A 19,456-nucleotide genomic window follows, 5' to 3' on the forward strand; every position below is an offset into this window, starting at 1 on the left:
TGAATGGGTGGGGTCAGATCTGCTGACGGCAACGCTGAGTTACAGGGTGTGGGAGATGAGGCACCACACCCCATGGTAATGCGGAGTTATTTTTATCAAGAGTTACCACGTGGTGGGATGGTGTCATAAGCAATGCAGAAGGTACACATCGTACGATTTTGACGGCTACGAATTCCATCCCTCGGAAATTGGAAAAAAGCTGCAAAGTATATCTTCTCCATTAATTATATCAAGAACTTCTCAGACAGTTTCTAAAAAAAAATGACATAAAAAGTTCGAGTCAAGAAGGAACTTTAAATGTAAAACTCATTACTGCTACCAGGAACCTTTACCTTGTAAAAATGTATTTTAACGAGAATTTAATGTTCATGCTTTTGTCAAACTCTAGAAATTCCCTTCGAAGAAAATTTATTATGGGATCTGATGAAAATCTCATCGTATTTCTGGCATATCTCAAATAAATCATGGGAATATTCGAAAGGAGAACCACGTTTAATGTCACTGGTATATTTATTGCATGGGTCCATAGGCAATATTATAAAAGAATCATATTTTAAAATATTGTTGCGGTTTTGAGAGTGTACATATAACACCATTAAAGGTTAAAGGTTTGCCCCCATAGTTAGTCCACAAGCAACACGCAGGCCCATTAGAATTAGTTATGTCATAGTATGTGTAAGAGTAGGCCATTTCACTAGTAACATCTGCGTTGTGTAAAGAAATAATAAGTTTAGGTCCTTTCATTTTGCGGCCGCCCTTCATTTCCACCAATGCTATCTATGGGCAAACTCGATCCCGCGCCCCATTCGGCTAATCCACCTCGTTTGTTACGCTTTGGCCGCCAGCAGCGTTAGCTGCCTTTTGCTCGCTCAAACTAGTCGGGTGGCCACAAGGTAGGCCTGAAAAGGGGGGGGGGGGGGGAGCGTGAGGTCGGGGTGTGACCGCGTCAAGCAGCACGTCAAAGGCGGTGACGGTAAGGGCAACAACCAACCAGAGCTCGGTGGGCATGGCATGCCAGGGCGTGGCAAGAAACGTCTGGTGAGTTCGAGAGGGTTCCAACGGCGTGGTAATAAAACCCTTGGCGCGAGGCCCCTACCTCAGATGGGTCGGCACCAGTTGAGCTGGAGAGGACTGCCCGTATGAGGACTGATTGGAGAGAGCTTGCTTACTCGAGAGGACTTGATGAGAACGGAGTCACGCATCGCGAGCGAATCGTATTGAAGGAGCGCATGGTTCGCGGTTATTGGAACTGTTCGCTTATTACGTACGCGGCTGAGCCGTGAGTGTAACCGCCACAGCTAGCCTACCGTTGCCCTGTGATAGTCCCGCACGCGCCAAACGACACGCGGAGAGCGCTGCCTTCTGTTCATCTGCTTCGCGGTGCGAGTTGGGGACCGGAGAACGAGCTGCCCGGACGCCATTCCTGGACCATCGACCTGTTCATCTGCAGCCCCGTGTGAGTGTGTCTGTGTGTGACGGGCCCGTTTGTCCAGGGATAAGTTAAGACTGTATAAGGCTGCACTGTGTATTCTTCTTCTTTATTGTACAAAGTGTAAATAAATCTGTTATTCCTTTCTTCCAAATCCGACTGTTTCAGTCATTTCCATCATTGGGTAAGCGTGGCACGATTACGAACCACTTGGATCGGGTTAGTCATTGCTAACGGCTCGGGTCACGGGTCGCTACTGCTCGGCGTTTCCACTAACACGATTCGGGCGGGGCTTATTTCCTCGTTTCTGGGTGGCGTTAGTACTTAGGTAATAGCGAATCCCTAGTCCTAAAACCCTACCTAACGCTGTCCGGGAAGGACGTCATCGGTCCCGGGAAGGACGTCATCGGTCCCGGGTCCCGTCGGCTAGTAAAAGACAAGGGGACTAATCCCCCCTTGGTAAAGGGGAAAGGCCGGCGTTGAGATCCGCAACAATATTATATTATATTAATATTGGTATGATAAAACCCAAAGGCCTGCTTTATGGGTTCATGCCATGGGATCGAAAACTCACCAGTTATTGCAGACGTGATGGTCAGCTTCATTCTGAAGACTGTGTGCCCCAGGATGCAGCACCTAGCTTATGCAGTACCAAAAATAAAGAGGGCGGCTTATGGTCAAATCCAGCTACTTGAACCTCAGGATGAACGTGGGGTACATATCTTGACAATCCCATGAACATCAACCAGAGGACGTTTGTAAAAAACAATACAACTCCACTCAGGGAATAAAACAAGAACAGTGGACGTCGGTGTGAAATAATTTTAAAAAGGAAAGAGTTTATTCACTCAAAGCACACCCATTGCTGTGAAACAGTCAACTTGATTAATTCAGGTAATTTTCGTGCAGCTAAATAATTAATCAGCCAAAAGAAGAAAAGAAAAATACACAAAATTAAGGATTAAAAAATTATTCAAATTGCATATGGAACAGGCAAAAAAACAAAAAAAAACAATTCAAATTAACAAGAAAATAAACCAAAAGAAAACACACATGTTGGTGAAAAAATATCAAAATATTATCAAAAATCATTAAATACCGTATATGACAGCATTACATACTATCGTTCTCTGAGAAGTCTCTTTTATCGAGAGAGAGCTTTATTTATTTATTTATTTATTTTCAAACAATGGTTGGGAATGTTTCAAGCGGATAAGGGTTTACAAGTCGTGCCATGACAGGGAACATAAATGAACCTACAATGGGTGTGTTCCGTGTGTGCTGGGAAACAATCTACGTATTGACGCTGTGACGTAAAGGAAATCACCTTCTAAAGCCAACGAGACCCGGGTCGGAATGATGACGAGACGTTCGAGAGCTCACAGTTAAACAAAAAGTCATTTCAAACTCAGCAAACTCAACTCGGATCTCAAATTTTACTTCAAATGTCCCCCAATTTTTTTTTTTTAATCCTTGTAATAATGGGAAGAGAAATTGAAGATAACAGGCCATAATGCCACCAAGTAAACTGGAATTTAAATTTAAATATGATGGACGACGCGCAGCGAGTTCGAATTTCCACAAGTCACGTGATCGGTCTTGGGCTGTGACATTAATTAGACCGAGTAACAAATAAAACACCACATTGCATTGAGAGCAGAGGAAGTGTGCGTCATGTTTATCAACTTCTTTCAGTCACATTGAAATGTATACGATGCTGGGAGTGTGTCATTTCAGCACACTGGACCACCAACATTCAGTTTGCCATCGGGAAACGAATGCTGCATGTCAAGATCCAATTCCATGGTCTATTCGCAGCTTACTGGTGGGACTTCTGTAATAATGGTGATAAATATTAAAAGGTTGACAAACCTCCTGAGTTTGAAATTTCACTTTTGGCTTGGTTGTGGAGTGCGTAAAGTCTTGTTGCATTTGCTCTCGCTTGTGTGGTTTTGATTCCCATTCCTGTTCATCAATTTGGCCCAGAGAAGAGATGGCCATCGCCAGGTCTATTGACCCACAGAAATGCTGCTGTGGCACCCATATGGCCTGCATAGGGTTATTGGACTTCAACCACCACCTTCACTTTAAAAGCTGAGGTTGTGCTCTCGAGCACAACTTGGCAAGAACTTTCACTTATTTAGTAAGTGGACAGCTCAGACCAAGCTGTTGACTCTCCACATTTCTCAAAACTGAAAAGACAAGTTTTACAAGGCTCATCACTGCACCCAGCCTAATGGCTGACTGCAGTGCTGTATCACAACATCATTGTCCACGTTTGAATGAGGCACGGTGTCTCATTTGTTACAAGTATCATCTGGAATTATTGAAACACAAGTCTTTGACATTCCACTGGAAGAGATCCCAAAGTTATCCATCATGTTGTCCTGTGCAGATATGCTGCCAACACTCTCCTCCTGCTTGTCAGTGCCATTTTTCTGGCATGGGGACGGTGAACCAATGTGCCTGGCACCGTACATAACAACAGGCTCATTGGGCAACGAGGTCATGAGGTCCTGGTGATAAAAAAGGGAGCAAGGGATATGATCGTGATCGTTCTTCAATGCAGCTTTCTTTTTCTGGCTGTCCCTCTGGAGTGTCTTGCATCCACCAAGTTCTAAACTCTGTCGGGCTGGAGTACAGTTTTCCCTTGAAGTGGTCTTTTGTCTGTCTTTGTTTGACACATTTTTACCACTTTTGCCATTTCGATTCTTCCTCAATGAGTATGAGCCAAGTTTGAGCCAATAAGGAACTTTAGATGATTCTTCACTGATCGAATCATAACTGGAAGGCAATGGACTTGTTGGAGTTGATGGTGCTTCAGATGATAGGGAATGCCATGTTTTGGTGTCTTCAGAAGAGGCCGTTCCTTTGCCTTTGCTACAGACAGGGTTCTGGTGCATGGAGCTTAGAGAAAGTGATGAAGACATGCTGTAGAAAATTGAGGAAGGGTCAAATGTGTATACCCTTTCCTCATTGTCCACACGTCCCACAGTGCAAGGCTCGACAGCAGACAAGCTACGTTGTGGCCTGCCAACAGGAGACACCGGGCATGAAAAACCCTCATGGAACTTTGTTGCGGAGTCCAAAGAACGATTGAACCATTTTCCTGATTTATACACTTTGCTGCTGGGTCCCGCATGAGAAACACCAGAACAAGATAACTCTGATGTCTCAGTCAGGAAGCTGTCACTGGAGCTGAGTGAAGATGTGGATGTTCCAACAGAAAAGTCCAGCGATCCTGTCCACTGCTTTGCAGCTGCCAGAAATGCTAAGTGTTCCTTTGTGAGCTCAGCATCCATTACCTCGGAATGTTGATGTAAACAAGATTGGTCATTTTCTTCGCTTTGGCCCAATGTCGAAACAAGATGGAGGAGCTTTAGTTTTTGTAGATTGCTTTCCTGTAAAGCATGTTCAGAGTCATCTTCCTCCGTATATTGGCTCGTTTTGTGGACACCCCCTTCGCAGCACTCGCATGTCTCAGGACCAGGCCGACACGACTCAGCCTGCACCACAGAGTCCTTGGTCTCCTTGGACTTCAGATCTTCAGGTGAAGCTTTGTCCCCAAGAGACATTAAATGAAAAACCCTGCACAGAAGTTCAGATTCAGCAGAGGACCCGAGGTTTGACTGCAGAGCTTGCAGGCATTCAGAGAGCAGTGGAGAAGAGTTGCGCTTGTCTGGTGCCCACATCCTCAGAGTTTCATAAAAAGAGCATCTCTTGGTCAAAGATGAGAGTCCTAGAAGGGAGAACAATCATATTATATATTTTTAAGATTATTGATCCCAGAATGCACAAATTAAATGTGAATTGTAATGCACTTATCAACAACTGATAATACAAAAAATATATACATATTTGGATACAGAAAGATTATGCAAATATGACTCGTACAAACAAATAAAGATCATTGTACAATGTCGTAACCCTTACTTAATTGAATACAGGTTGATTGAATTAATGTCTGGTTAAGTTGAAGTTTCATCCAGAAAGATTTACAAAATTCACCCAAATAGTCTTGTCAACTACATGCCTGATTCAAAACCAGAATGTTTATCAAAGGTAAGAAGGGGGTAAACTGCAAAACCCCTTTAAGTTAGTAACCTTCAGCATAACCGCCCCGGGAAACCCCCTCCCCACACCTGCTATGTCCGATGAATCGCCATCTGAAGCAGTTTCAGATTCTGGTCCCAGGAGTGATTCTACATCCTTTCCCAAAGTGGTGTGACAATGTTCAATCAGGAACTGAATAGCTGCAGCTTGCTGTAAGGCATGACACAAGAGAAGAAACCGTCAGAGTAGCAGAGCAGTGGAGCAGCTCGTTTCTGGTTAAAATCCCAGTAAAATTAGATCCGATTAGACACTTAATAATTTGATACTTATGGCTGACTTCTTCGTTATTAGTAATGATAAATTAATACTTGGTAACAAGATACTTAGTCATTAGATAAAAATAAGTAACTAGATACTCCTGGCTGATGGGATGAGCCAATGCATACATATACAGGACTGCCTAAAACAATGAAAGTTTAATTGAAGTACGGCAGAAAACAATCCTTAGTAATATGTTCAGAAAATTATGAAAATTAATATCACATCAAAATCCTTTACCAATACAAGATTATAATGCAATTTGGGTTGGGGTGTGTGGCATTCCCATTTGAACACTTATAGTGCAGTGGCCGAAGCTGAAAAAGGGCTCTATTTTAGGAGATACCCCTACCGGAGGTATAACAAGCTGGGACCGGTCTCATTTTAACCGTCTGGGCTTCTAGTTTTTGAAAAATGATGTTGTAGTTGCAGCAATTTTGTACAACATGCTAAATTAACCCCTTATTTCCGACAACATGCAATAAATGGACCCATTTCATCTTTTTGCTATTTCATTAAAATAGCCCTATAGATTTTTAGTTATGCTGGTTACATCAATGTTATTCATTGAAATGGACATGTAGAAACCCATTTCAGGTAGTTTTAAGCTGCTAGGGGGGTTAGGGGGGCAAAATTATACCCCAAATTTGGCATTTTTTACCAAATTTGACCGAACTGAATCCTATTTTCTTCCTTTCAGGAAAGACGATGGACCTCTCACAAGAACCTCCCAAGAAGCGGATACGAACAAGCAGCAATGCCAACGACAACTGTGTGATATGTCGTCGCCCATTGGATGCAGATTGTCCATTCGTAAAAAAAAAACCAACACTGGAGGGAATCAAAGCCGTTATTCATGCCGCAGAACTCCGTCAAGATGATGTTCATGAGAGACTTTCTAAAATCCAAGATGACATTTTAAATCGAACTGTTACGGTTAGATACCACACAAAATGCAGAGCTTGGTATACATCCTCGAGTAACCTGAAGTACGTGCAAAGCGATCCCAGTGGAACGGTTAGCACTGGTAATGATAAACCTGACTGTCACAGTGGTCCAACACGGCTTAGGCGAGCTGAAACATCTGCTTTCAATATAAGAACAGACCGTCTCATATGTGGGTCATCTAACATTAGAAAAGAAAAGCTGACCAACATTGCCACTGGCACTGGGGCATCAACTCGTGACCGCATCATAGCAGCCTCTTTAGAAAGACTAGATGACAAAATTCGCATGCGCATGTTAGCTTACCCAGACTTGTTTGCATATGATGCAAAGTACCATAGGTCATGTTATAGTCGTTATATTTCACCACGAAATATCAATGCTGACAGGGGCAAGGCTGAAGCTCAGAAATCTCTGACTGATTTCGATAAGGGTGTTCTGCGTTTGAGTAAGGAAATTGAGTGCACTATTCTATCAAGAAGCAGGAATCTTGTGACATTGTCCTCTCTACATGAACGATTCATTGAAATGCTCAATGAAGGTAGGCCTGATACTCCTGATACTAGCACGGAGCCCAGTGAATATCCCTCATGGAAACTTAAAGAGAAGCTGTAGAATCATTTTAATGACAAACTATTATTCATAGCCCAGCCTGGCAAGTCCGATCTAGTTTGTTCCAGTGAAGTGAGTGTTGGTGATGCCTTGAAAAAGGTTGCAGTGCTGAACATTCAGATCAGTGAATCTGGTGAATGTGAATACACTAATAGTGAAGATACGGGTGAACTGGATAACGCTGTTATCCTCCATCAAGCTGCTGGTATTCTGCACAGTTCAATGTCTGGAATTAGCTTTCAGACTACCCACTACACTCCAAGTGTGGACCTGAATATGCAGCAGTGCAAGAACTTCGTTCCTGAGACATTGTACGACTTCATAACATGGTGCACGTCGAAGGAATGCTTTGATAAGGCCAATCATTGCGGCGCTGGTAATGCTGACGAGGGTTCTGGGTATCTGCCACAACATCATTGCCCTCTCTTGTAATACACAGACCCCCATCACATTCGGTCTTGGTGTTGAAATGCACCATAATCATGGCAGTAAGGAACTGATAGAGCTTCTCAGTTCTGTTGGACACTCCATCAACTATGATGATATACGGAAGTTTCTAATATCAGCAGCTCTGGCAGCAGTACCACCGGCCCTCTTCCATGACGATGGAACGATGAGAAGACGAACAAGGCTGACCTTGCACAGAAGCTTGAATCAAATTGTCCAGAGGTTTTAGCAGAGCTACCACAGATCTCAGCAGGGATTTCGTCCGCGTATATCATCGACGGCATGGCTATGGTTCAATCACTGAATGAGAACCACTTCAGAACATTCAACGATTTGGCCGGAGTTGTTCAGAAACGCACAATCCGACTTTTCAGAAACCAAACCTTGGAGCTAACCAGTGTAACCATTGTCTTCGACCGCTATGACAGTGTGCCATCTGTTAGGACAGCAGAAAGAGAGCATCGGGGTGCTTCTGCTGCTCAGCTTCTATCTTATCAGATCCTGGGAAGCCGACCCGTTCTGAACTACAGGTCATTTCTCAAATGGGTTGGTAACAAGGCAAGCCTTGCGAATTTTATATCAACGTACATCCAGGAGCATGCAGCTGAACACATTCCAAACGGAAAAGCTATCATCTTGGCAGGAGGTTTCAGTGACGGGGAGTTAGTCAATGCTGTTACTCCATCTGGTGTATCGTCCCTGTCAAGTCTCTACAGCAACCATGAGGAAGCCGACACCAGGATGATCCTGCATGCATGCAGCCTGGCGAAAGACCATGACAGAATTATAGTTCGCTGCGATGACACAGACGTCTTTGTCTTACTGGTTTACTACTTCAGCAGAGGACTGTTAAGTGACCATGTGTACATGTATGCTGGACATTCCGGAAAGGAACGTTACATACCCGTGCACATCATCGGAAACCAACTAGGGAAAACTGTTTGTGAGTGTGTCCCTGCTGCCCATGCCCTGACAGGGTGTGACACAACTTGTTCATTGAATAGAATAGGCAAGAAGACTGCCTATTCTAAACTGTTGAAAAATGTGGACGCAGTATCCGAATTGAATTACAGACCTTCCATCAGGACAATGTAGCCACATCTGTAACAGTAGCCCGAGCCTATGCTCTCCTCCTGTACGGGACGAAGGGGAAGGACATTGACACCTTGGATGCCTTGCGCTACATGCTGGCCACAACAACCGACAAGTCAGCATCAATGCTTCCACCAACGGATGACGCCTTCAAACAGCATGTCCTTCGTGCAAGGTATCAAACACGCATATGGTGCGAGAGCCATATTGCTCAACAAGAACTGATTGATCCTGTTGGTCATGGCTGGTCTGCTTGTGTTGCTGGGGGCATCACTCAGACAATGTCCACCCAGCCATCTGCTCCGGTTGAAGTTCGTGATCTCACACACCTCGATTGCACTGACAAGGCCTGTTTGAGTGGAAGGAAGTGCCCCTGCCTCCTTGCTGGACTAGAGTGTATCGAGGCTTGTTCCTGTATGGACTGTGAAAATCAGAATAACATATCCGAAGATGACAATGAAGTGGTGGTGGACACATAGGCCTAGACACGTACCATGCAACCAGATTTTAGGTGAGTTATGTTACGGTTATGTGTGCCACTGTAAACAAGGGGTTAATGGACCATGCTGTGCCCTTCCACTGTCCTAAAAGAGACTTTTATAATGAGACTTCCGACAGACTGTTTCTAGCTGATCAAACAATCAGATTTTGGTACTGATTATCATGATGATCATAGAATGGAAGACGAGATCGGTTTCAATTTTTTGGTAGAAAGTGCCAAATTTAGGGTACATCTTTGGCCCTTTAACTCCCCTACTGGCTTAACCACTTAATATACACTGATATGAGTATTTCAATGAAAGACGGTGATGCAACCACCAGTTTTAAGATAACCAGGCTAAATGCAGAGATTTAGGCAAATTGGTGAAAAATGGACTTTTATGTGCAGTCGCAAACAATGGGTTAATGGCCCATGTTGTACCCATTACATTGCACTAAAACAAGCTTTTATATCAATGAGACATAGTTACCAATAAAACAAATCAGGTTTGTCACTGAAATAACAGGTTTTATTGATATAAAAGAAGAAAATAAAATTCATTTCGGTCAAATTTGCCAAAAAATGCCAAATTTGGGGTATAATTTTGGCCCCCTAACACCCTAGCAGCTTAAAACTACCTGAAATGGGTTGCTACAGGTCCATTTCAATGAATAACATTGATGTAACCACCATAATTAAAAATCTATAGGGCTATTTTAATGAAATAAGAAAATGATGAAATGGGTCCATTTATTGCATGTTGTCGGAAATAAGGGGTTAATTTAGCATGTCGTACAAAATTGCTGCAACTACAACATCATTCTTCAAAAACTAGAGGCCCAGACGGTTAAAATGAGACCGGTCCCAGCTTGTTATACCTCCGGTAGGGTGACCTAATTTTTAGGGCCGAGGCCACTGCACTATTAGGGGTTGTATACAAAATACGTGACGCCTTTGGGGTTGGGTAGGTGTTCCCCAGAGCAACACAGAGCATCATGAGGGATGAGGGCATGGGGGGAGGAGGTTGTGCCATGGCCACGTGACACCATTCACGTGCCGCCGATGACAAGTCTGGGAGAATATCTGAGTATGGACTGTACTTTATCCCTATTTTGTTCCCCATACATTTCAAGTGCTCAGTTGTCTTGTATTTTGCCAGCTCTAACTGGAGGGAGGTATTTTGGAAGGGGTGGGGTGTATTTTGTTGGAGTCGTGTCATGCATTTTTTGGGGGATGGCAAGGGAGGGGCAGGTAAAGCGTCACTAGGTGCCAAAGGGGGAGAGGGTGTCAAAAAAAGAGTCACGTGTTTTGCGTACAACCCCATAGCTCATGAAGCAGATACCCCAGGTATAAATCCCAAATACTGTTGTCTAATATTCTGTAGTGCAAGGAAAACTACACCAGTGTCACCTAATGTATTTGTCTTGCACATGATACAAGCGCATTCAAGAGCAGAATAAAAATAAACAAAACCCAAACATGCAACGAATAGTCATCGATGAAATTGTGCAATAGGCAGATAAAATCTACCCATCCATCTCATCCCAACTATCTACCCATCCCAACTCTCTCTTCCTCATATGTGGTGATTTCAATTGTCACCATGCCAGTTGGCTGGGTGTGGGTACCTCTCTCACCAGCCATGGCTCTTCAGCAAAGGAATTCTGCGACTCACTGGGACTGACACAATCTGTCAATTTCCCGACCCGGATCTCAGTCAACGGAGCATCTTCTCTTCTGGATTTGGTTATGACAAACTTCCCTGAAAATGTCTGCTGCTCTTCTTCTGCTCCAATCGGCTCATCTGATCATGTGCTTGTCAAAGTGGACATCTCTCTGACCATTCTCAGAGAGCCTCCTCAGCGTCGACGAGTCTGGCATTTCACTCAGGCCAACTGGCACGGTCTTCAAGCAGCCATCAATCATCTGGACTGGTCTCCCATCTCTACCGCCTCTGACATCAACTCATCCTGGGAATTCTTTCAAAGTAAATTGCTCTCTCTCATGCACAGATTTATACCATCTCGTCTTCAGTTGTCATACCCTTCCTCCCGTCCATGGTACACGGAATCTTGTGGTGAGGCTGTTGCCCTGAAACAACTTGCTTTCGTCTCCTGGAAAGCAAATCCAACGGAAGGAAATCTCATTTCCTTTCACAAAGCCCGAAACAAGTGTGTGTCCACCCTCAGGAGAGCCAGGAAACAATATCTCACCATTCTCAAGACCGAACTCTCTTATCTGTCTCCCTCTTCCAAATCCTGGTGGCGTCTGGTCAAATCTGTTTCTGGTGTTTGTTCCCCCTCCATCCCCTCCCTCACCTCAAACGGCTTAACGGCTGACTCCGCACGTGAAAAAGCTGAATGCCTCAACTCTGTGTTTGCCTCTAAATCTTGTGTCCCAAACCCATCCCTCTCTGTACCCACCGTACCCAGTCGTACCCAGCTGCTCCTGGACTCTGTGTCCTTTCCTCCTGACAAGGTGGAAAAGTTTCTGGCAACCCTCGACTCTGATTCTGCAACTGGTCCTGACGGCATCAGCCCACGGGTCCTAAAATCATGTTCTTCTGCACTTTCACTCCCTCTTTCTGTTCTCTTCACCCTCTCTTTTGCTCAAGGTCATCTGCCATCTGCTTGGAAATCAGCCAACATCACCGCTTTGCACAAAAAAGGTGCAAAAACAGATCCCAGCAACTACAGACCAATCAGCCTTCTCCCAATTATCAGCAAAGTCATGGAATCCATCATTGCTTCAGATATTAAATCTTTCCTCTTCTCCAATGGCTTGATCTCTGATCATCAATTTGGTTTCAGACCTGGTCACTCTACTCTGGACATGCTGCTTCTGCTTTCTCAACAATGGATGGAGGTCCTCAATGCCAAACAGGAAATTAGAGCTGTCTCCCTTGACATTTCACGTGCCTTCGATACGGTCTGGCACCCTGCTCTGCTCTCCAAACTCTCCTCCTTTGGTATCCATGGAAATCTCCACGCATGGCTGGCGGACTTCCTCTCTGGTCGTAGTCAACGTGTGGCCCTGAATGGGTTTCTCTCATCTCCTCTTCCTGTTCAGGCTGGAGTTCCCCAAGGTAGTGTTCTGGGCCCTGTGCTTTTTCTGGTCTTCATCAATGATCTCTCTGACTCTCTTGAAAATCCTCTCTATCTCTTTGCTGACGACTCTACTCTCTGTCGCTCCATTCCTCATCCCTCAGATCGGCAGTCTGCAGCCTCCTCACTCTCTGCAGACCTGGACAAAATCACAGACTGGTCAAACAAGTGGAACATGTCTTTCAATCCTGACAAATCTCACACTCTTACAATGTCTCTCCGAAAGGACCGACTGGACAACCCTCCCATCTACTTTCTCAACAATCCTCTCCAAGAAGTTCTGTCGCTCAAGCTTTTGGGTCTCACTATCTGCCATGATCTTTCTTGGGAAAACCACATTTCCAAGCTGGCCTCCAAAGCCAGTCGCCGACTGGGCATCCTCCGTCGTGCGAAGTCCTTCCTTGGCACACCTGAGCTCCTCACCACATACAAGGCTTTCATCCGCAGCTCAATGGAATACTGTTCCCCCCTCTGGGCTGGTGCTCCTGCCTCACACCTTGCTCGGCTTCACGCTGTTGAGGCCAAAGCTTTCAGAATCATTGGAATCTCCTGCGATGTAGTCAACGCCGAGGGCCTTTCACTCACTCACCGCAGGCAGGTTGGTGGTCTTTCTGTCTTCTACCGACTCCTCTCCGGCCTTGCTCCCCCAGCTCTCTCTGTGCTCTGTCCCCCCAATATTCCTTCAGGTCGCACAAGATCTGCCTGCAACCCTCTTCTGGTTAAACTGCCAAAGTCTAGGCTCTCTGCTCACCTTCACTCTTTCATTCCCCTTTTCTCCCGCCTCTGGAACAAACTCCCCCACCCCCTTCAATCCCACTCCTCCCTCCAGGTCTTTAAAACAGCTGTTCACCACCATCTCTTATCTTCCCCCATCGAAAACCTTGATCTTTTCTACCCCCGGTAATTCACCCCAGAGTCCTTGCAGTGTTCATATGTTTTAATCCTCTCCCACCTCCCCCCAAGTCCTCCCGATGTCCCTGTTCTCAAATGTTGTGTTTGTGTCCTTCCCCCTCTCTTTTGTGTCCTTCCCCCTCTCTCACCATCTTGTCTACCGCTCCCCTTGTGTTTTGTGTGTCGGTTTGTCTTTTTGTGTGATTAATGTTAGCTCTTTCACGAGCCTCGATCTTGTATACAAAAAAAAAAAAAAAAAAAAAAAAAAGAAAAAAGAAAAAAAAGAAAAAAAAGAATACGGCACAGTGTATAGGTCACATGATAATGACATGGATTTGCACCTGCTTGATGTTGTCGCCATCGGTCGTGGAATCAGGTGGACGAAGGAGGCTGGGCGTTATACACAAGGCCAGATTTGATGCCGACATCTGGTTGTGCTCAGAGTGACGAGCCACAGCGGTGAGTACGCATGCCAGGTATCGCAATAGGTTAAAATTCGGGCGGGGCAGCTGGCTGAGGAGCCTGCATATAGTGTAGAAAGGTTTGAGGAAGAGACATGTTGAAGATGAAATTTAGGAACATGAGCAATCATGTGTGGCACAGCATCATAAACAAGTACAGCTCATACTTTTGATGATCCCATGTAAACAAATAGGGACCAGTAGGACATTTCTATGAGTCTCTATCAGAAATCACGGCTTCCATTGGTTTATACAGGAACCAGTAGAGTTTCAGTAGAAATCTAACCAGATTCAGTTGAAACCAACAAAAACCATTAGAGGCAACTGGTCTGAAACCCATAGAAACCAATAGGAGCCTTTAAGTTTAACTGGTCCTGGATAAACCATGAGAGATAACTGGTCTGAAAACCCATAGACCAACCAAAATACATGAATTCTATTATGTTATAAACGAACGCAAAACACACAGCACGGACACAACAAACAGCGTTTCCCTGTAGAGTTGCTTAACATCCAGGAGCCAGATACCTCAGGTGGCAGAGCACCGGTGTGGTTCACCAGAAAACCTAGGTTCGATTCCCAGCCTGAGCATGGAATTTTCCGACTTAGGTCGATTGATTATTTACAATCCTGTTCATTAATATATTGGTATTCCATTGGTCTACTGGTCCCACTGACCTCCTGTTTTTATTGGTATTTTCGATTGGTCCAGTATTTCACTTTCCTTATTGGAACAGGAATATCACATTGGTCCAATTTCCTTTGGGATTTTTATGGGATTTGGACTATTGGTTTTATATGGGATGTTCGACCTGGGTTGATGTGTGTGCCTCAAAAATCGACAATCATGCAGAGGATGCACACAAGCCCAATAAAAGCCAAAGCAACAAACAAAATGGTACTGTTACAGATTATGATGAACAAAATACTTTAATTAAATGGAAACAAACAATAAAATCTGATAAACTGCACAGACGTGCACTTACAATGCCTGGGCTCTTAAGCGATTAACCGTAACAAACTATGGAACATCGATTAACTAATCTAAACAGACTTGGTGGTGTAATGGTTAGAGCGTCCACTCAGTCTGAGAGGATGGCAGTTCAAACACCGGCCGGATCATACCAAAGTCTAAAAATGGTACGTGCTGATTCCTAGCTTGACGCTCAGCATTAAAGAACAAGTACAAAAAGTTTTAATTAAAACAAAAGCCACGTCGATGTTACACAATGCCTAGATGCAGCTGTGCCTATAACGTCGATGTTATAGGCACAGGACATTCCTATTGATTCGATTACTTGATGTTATTTTTGTGCAAAGTGGAAATATATCTCGGCAATTTCCCGTGTGTGGCGACGAATTTTTAATATATCTCGGCATTTCCCCGTCTGTTATTTCAGGCGGTGTATGACTGACCATGCAGCGATTAAAAAAAAAAATCTCGGCAATTTCCCGTGTGTGGCGACACGTGAACGAAGCTATGCTCCTCTCTCCACATTATTGTGACGACGTATAAATTAAATATTTCATCGTGACGATTGTCATCAAATGGACGAATTTTTAATATATCTCGGCATTTTCCCGTCTGTTATTTCGGGCGGTGTATGACTGACCATGCCGCGATTTAAACAAAATATATATATCTCGGCATTTTCCCGTCTGTTATTTCGGGCGGTGTATGACTGACCATGCCACGATAAAAAAAAAAAAATCTCAATGGACTTGAAGTTACAGGCCTTTGAGAATTCATTTCGTTCTATAAAGGGCAACTTTCATCGGATTTTCTTCCCGTTTTTTTTCAACTGAGTCTAAAACTATGTTAGCGACTGTGAAAAATGAAATGATATATCGAATTTGATTTGAAATAAAACTGTGTGAGAGAGGAAGACACCACGGGCCTACAAAACAGGCCTCAAAGCTATGCGAGTTAATAAAATGGTGGATATTTGTTTATATGAAGCCTCTCCCACAATGGGTGGAGCTATGGTTCCCAGAATGGGTGGAGCTTTGAGGTTTTGTCTTCCCTGCAAGAACAAGAAGAACAACAATAACAGCAGAGGGCACTCTATTAGCAGCGTCTGCAACGCGGCTAAAAAGGATAGAGCATGGACAAACAACCATGGTGCAGGCTTCATGGGCCTATGGCTTATTTTGTGTGGAAGATCCTTATAAATTAACTAAAATTAATTATTTCTTTAAAAAAAAAAATAATAATAATAATAACAATAATAATAATTAATTACTATCATAAGAAACATGCACTACCTCTGGAAGCGACAACGAGGGAAGGGGAAAACTAAGTTTGAGATGGCCATTCCAACTCAATAAAATATTCCAATGCATAAAACCAACAAATTTCAACTTATTCCGTCCAACACTGAGTTTCCAAAGGTGCCTCGATGCTGGGCCGACAATCAGAAGGAACCCACAGTCGTGGCCAAAAAGAATGGCACCCTTGAACTTTTTTCAAATAACTCACACTTTTCTCTAAAAATAAGTTGAAATTGACGAAAGTATTTGGTCTCCACAATTCTTTATTTCACTGTTAATATTACCGAACCTTTGTTTTTGATTCAGAACTTAATGTATCCTTTTATATCAGAAAATCTTCCTGATAACATTGCGTACGTTGGACACAGGAACATCAAGGTCTCTGGAGATGGACTTGTAGACTTGAGATTGTCCATACTTGGCTACAATCTTGTGCATGACATCCTCAGACAATTCTCTGGTTTTCTTTCTTTTCTTCATGCTCATTGCAGTACACAGTGACACAAAACAGCAGAATGACTCCTTTTCTCTATTCAAGCTGGTTGAATGAGTGACCGATCGCCATGAAGCTCAGGACAGAGATAGCAAGGGGGGGGGGGGGGGGGTGGGGATAGGGTGCACACTCCCCTTTCCTCGGTGACGTCACATTCGACCAATCCTCATGCCGGATTACATCATCCCATCTCCATGGCCAATCATCCCCTTCGGGTCGGGCCCTCACGGCCTGCTTGACACCCGATGACGCAGCTCGGAGTGTGGCCTATCAATTACGGTCCATGGACGAAAAGTCGAGCCATCCTTTGGGAATGTTCGGCTGGACGGGGTTCCCTTGCTGATCGTAATGTCCGGTTATACTGTCAGCGATGTCAGTTTAATGGCTGTTGTTGTAATTGTTCTTGTGATGGCGGCTCTTTTTAGATGAAATAAAAACGTAGGGGAAATCACAGGGCAATTACATCCTGGGGAAATTAACCTTATAGACCTACATAATTAGCGTAGCTCAATCCCTTGTATGGACACACATATGATCTTATCCTCTACAGATTCCCTACTTAGTTGAATCAAAAGTTCTTATTTTTCGCATCACATGGTCCATGCCAAACTATACATTCCTATTTTCACTATGGTATGTCATTGCCTATCCCCACAAACGTAATATATATAGGTATATATATATATATATATATATATATATATATATATATATATATATATATATATACACACATATATATATATATATATATACACACATATATATATATATATATACACATATATATATATATTGTTGCGAATATGGAATTTGGCCTCCATATCCGCTTGTAAATATTCCCCTATTTCCCCAATACTCCCCAACTATCCCCAATCCCCCATTCCCTAGTCCCATTGTCTGTAAACAACACTCTGTAGAACCGACCTTCCCCTTTTTCCCCCATTAAATGTCGTGCCCAGGTCCACCGCATCTCACGTAGACAACTTTCGGACATCTTGCTAGTTATTCTTAGTCTATGTCAGTTAAGGACTCGTTTCCATTAATTCTGACTCTTCGTTGCACCAGAATGTGATTATATGGCACCAGTAGTGAGTTTAGGACCTTCCCTTACCTCCTCCCATCTTCTTCCCCAAACAACAACAACAACAACAACTACAGCAACAACAACAACTACAGCTACAACAACAACTACAACAACGGCGCGCGGGGGGAGTGTGCGTCCTCACACCGGCTCGGTTAGCCGCCATGACCATGCGCTCCACGGGGTTACCACGAAGGGGCTCCCTGTCAGCCCCTCGTCAAGGGTGGAGCCGGTAACCCCCCCGCACGCACCCAATGAGAAGCAACGAGCCGATTCCATCTGGGGCGGAGCTGACGAGCCGAGGGCGTGTCACTCCCCGCCGGATATACGCGGCCACGTACCGGACGTGACGTGAGATGCGCCCCGAGCTTGAAGAGGAAGTACCAGTCGTGACCTCCGAGCGCTGTGACCTCCCTGCATCTACTGGACCGTACAGTACCCTGTCCTTGAGCCAAGAGTGCACCTTGAGCCATCGATACCCGCTTTCCTTGCCATCAATCCCCGTGTGAGTCAGCCTTTTGTCCCGTTTATCTGTCGTCTGTTGGGGTTAATATAAGAGTGTGTCTAAGTGCTTGTCTTTCTATGCTGTACCTCTCGTCCCTGTAGTCTAACCTTCCGCCATAATATAACCTCCTCCGGGGGTCTTGAGAACCGTATCCCTGGTGTCGTGTCATTTTAATCCCAGCAGTTGTGTCCTTTTCCTTCATTGATCTAGCGTAGCGCGACTAGTCAACGTTCGAGCATAATCGGGTAAACTGTGCAGACGTGGTCATACCAAACCGCTCGGTAAACTAACATCCACCACCGCGTCGGTAACAATTGGTGTCGAGGAGTGGAATTCGAACCCGGGACTAAATTTATTAGGCCCAAATTTGTAGTAGAATCGATTCGGAGCGCGTTTCCCGCGCGAAATTATAACGGCGAAATTTGATTTTGTTATACGGAAATAAAAACCCGAATTTTGAAAGTCGCGCTATGGCAGACCAAGTCGGCTGGGGTCCGGTAGTGGAGAGTGAGGCAGGGTCAGTCCAGGACCAAATTGAGGGACGTGAGGAGAGCGAAGCAGCGAGGGTAGCAAACGCACAAAATGGCGCCTCGCTGGTCACCGCGCCCGCGACCGTGGCAGCGCCCCTGGTGGATTCGAACCTTTTCCTCCTGCAAATGAGGGCCCTTATGGAACAAATGGTGGGAATGAGGGCTGATAGTGAGCGGTTGGGAAACCAAATGGGGGTAATGAGGGACGAAGCGAGGGCTCGGAGTGAGCAATTGGGGGTAATGGGAAACCAAATGGGGGTAATGAGGGACGAAGCGAGGGGTACCGGTGAGAAGTTAGACAATAATTTTGAGGGGTTAGACAACGGGATAAAAGAGGTGAGAAATGGGTTAATGGGGGTAGAAAACAGAATGGCCGCTCAAGAGAATCAAATGGAAGGGATGCAAAGGGGGTTAGAGGGGGTAGAAAATAGAATGGCTGCCCAGGAGAATCAGATAGAGGGAGTGAAAAATGGGTTAGAGGGGTTAGAAAACAGGATGGAAGGCAAATTGAGGGACATGAGGGACCAAGCGGAAAGGGAAGTTAACCAAATGGGGCAGCAGATAGAGGGGGTCAGAATGGGGGTAGAAACCAAACTGGATGCTCACAGGGAGGAAATGGAGCAGATGAGGGTGGCATCTGGGCAGGAGATGCAAGTGATGGGAGAGGAGATCAGAAGAGGTGTGAGTGAGGAGGTCGGAGGAGTGCGCGAGGAGGTGAGGCACTGTAAGGAGCACATGGA

The 19,456-nt window shown here is 44.6% G+C and overlaps 1 protein-coding gene across 1 annotated transcript in view; it reads right to left on the reverse strand.

Moving 5' to 3' along the window:
• Nucleotides 1-2,243: 2,243 nt before the first annotated feature.
• Nucleotides 2,244-19,456, reverse strand: part of LOC137439856 (rho GTPase-activating protein 20) — a 143,286-nt gene continuing 126,073 nt past the window's right edge. The window contains exons 13-15 of the mRNA XM_068136019.2: nt 13,714-13,894; nt 5,572-5,692; nt 2,244-5,168 (exon numbers count right to left, since the gene is read on the reverse strand). Coding sequence (XP_067992120.2) covers nt 3,727-5,168; nt 5,572-5,692; nt 13,714-13,894 — 1,744 coding nt within the window. The 3' untranslated portion in view covers nt 2,244-3,726. The remainder of the gene's footprint in view (nt 5,169-5,571; nt 5,693-13,713; nt 13,895-19,456) is intronic.

The sequence above is a fragment of the Myxine glutinosa genome, chromosome 14 (assembly GCF_964187855.1).
Source record: "Myxine glutinosa chromosome 14, kmMyxGlut1.1, whole genome shotgun sequence".
NCBI classification, from domain to species: Eukaryota; Metazoa; Chordata; class Myxini; order Myxiniformes; family Myxinidae; genus Myxine; species Myxine glutinosa.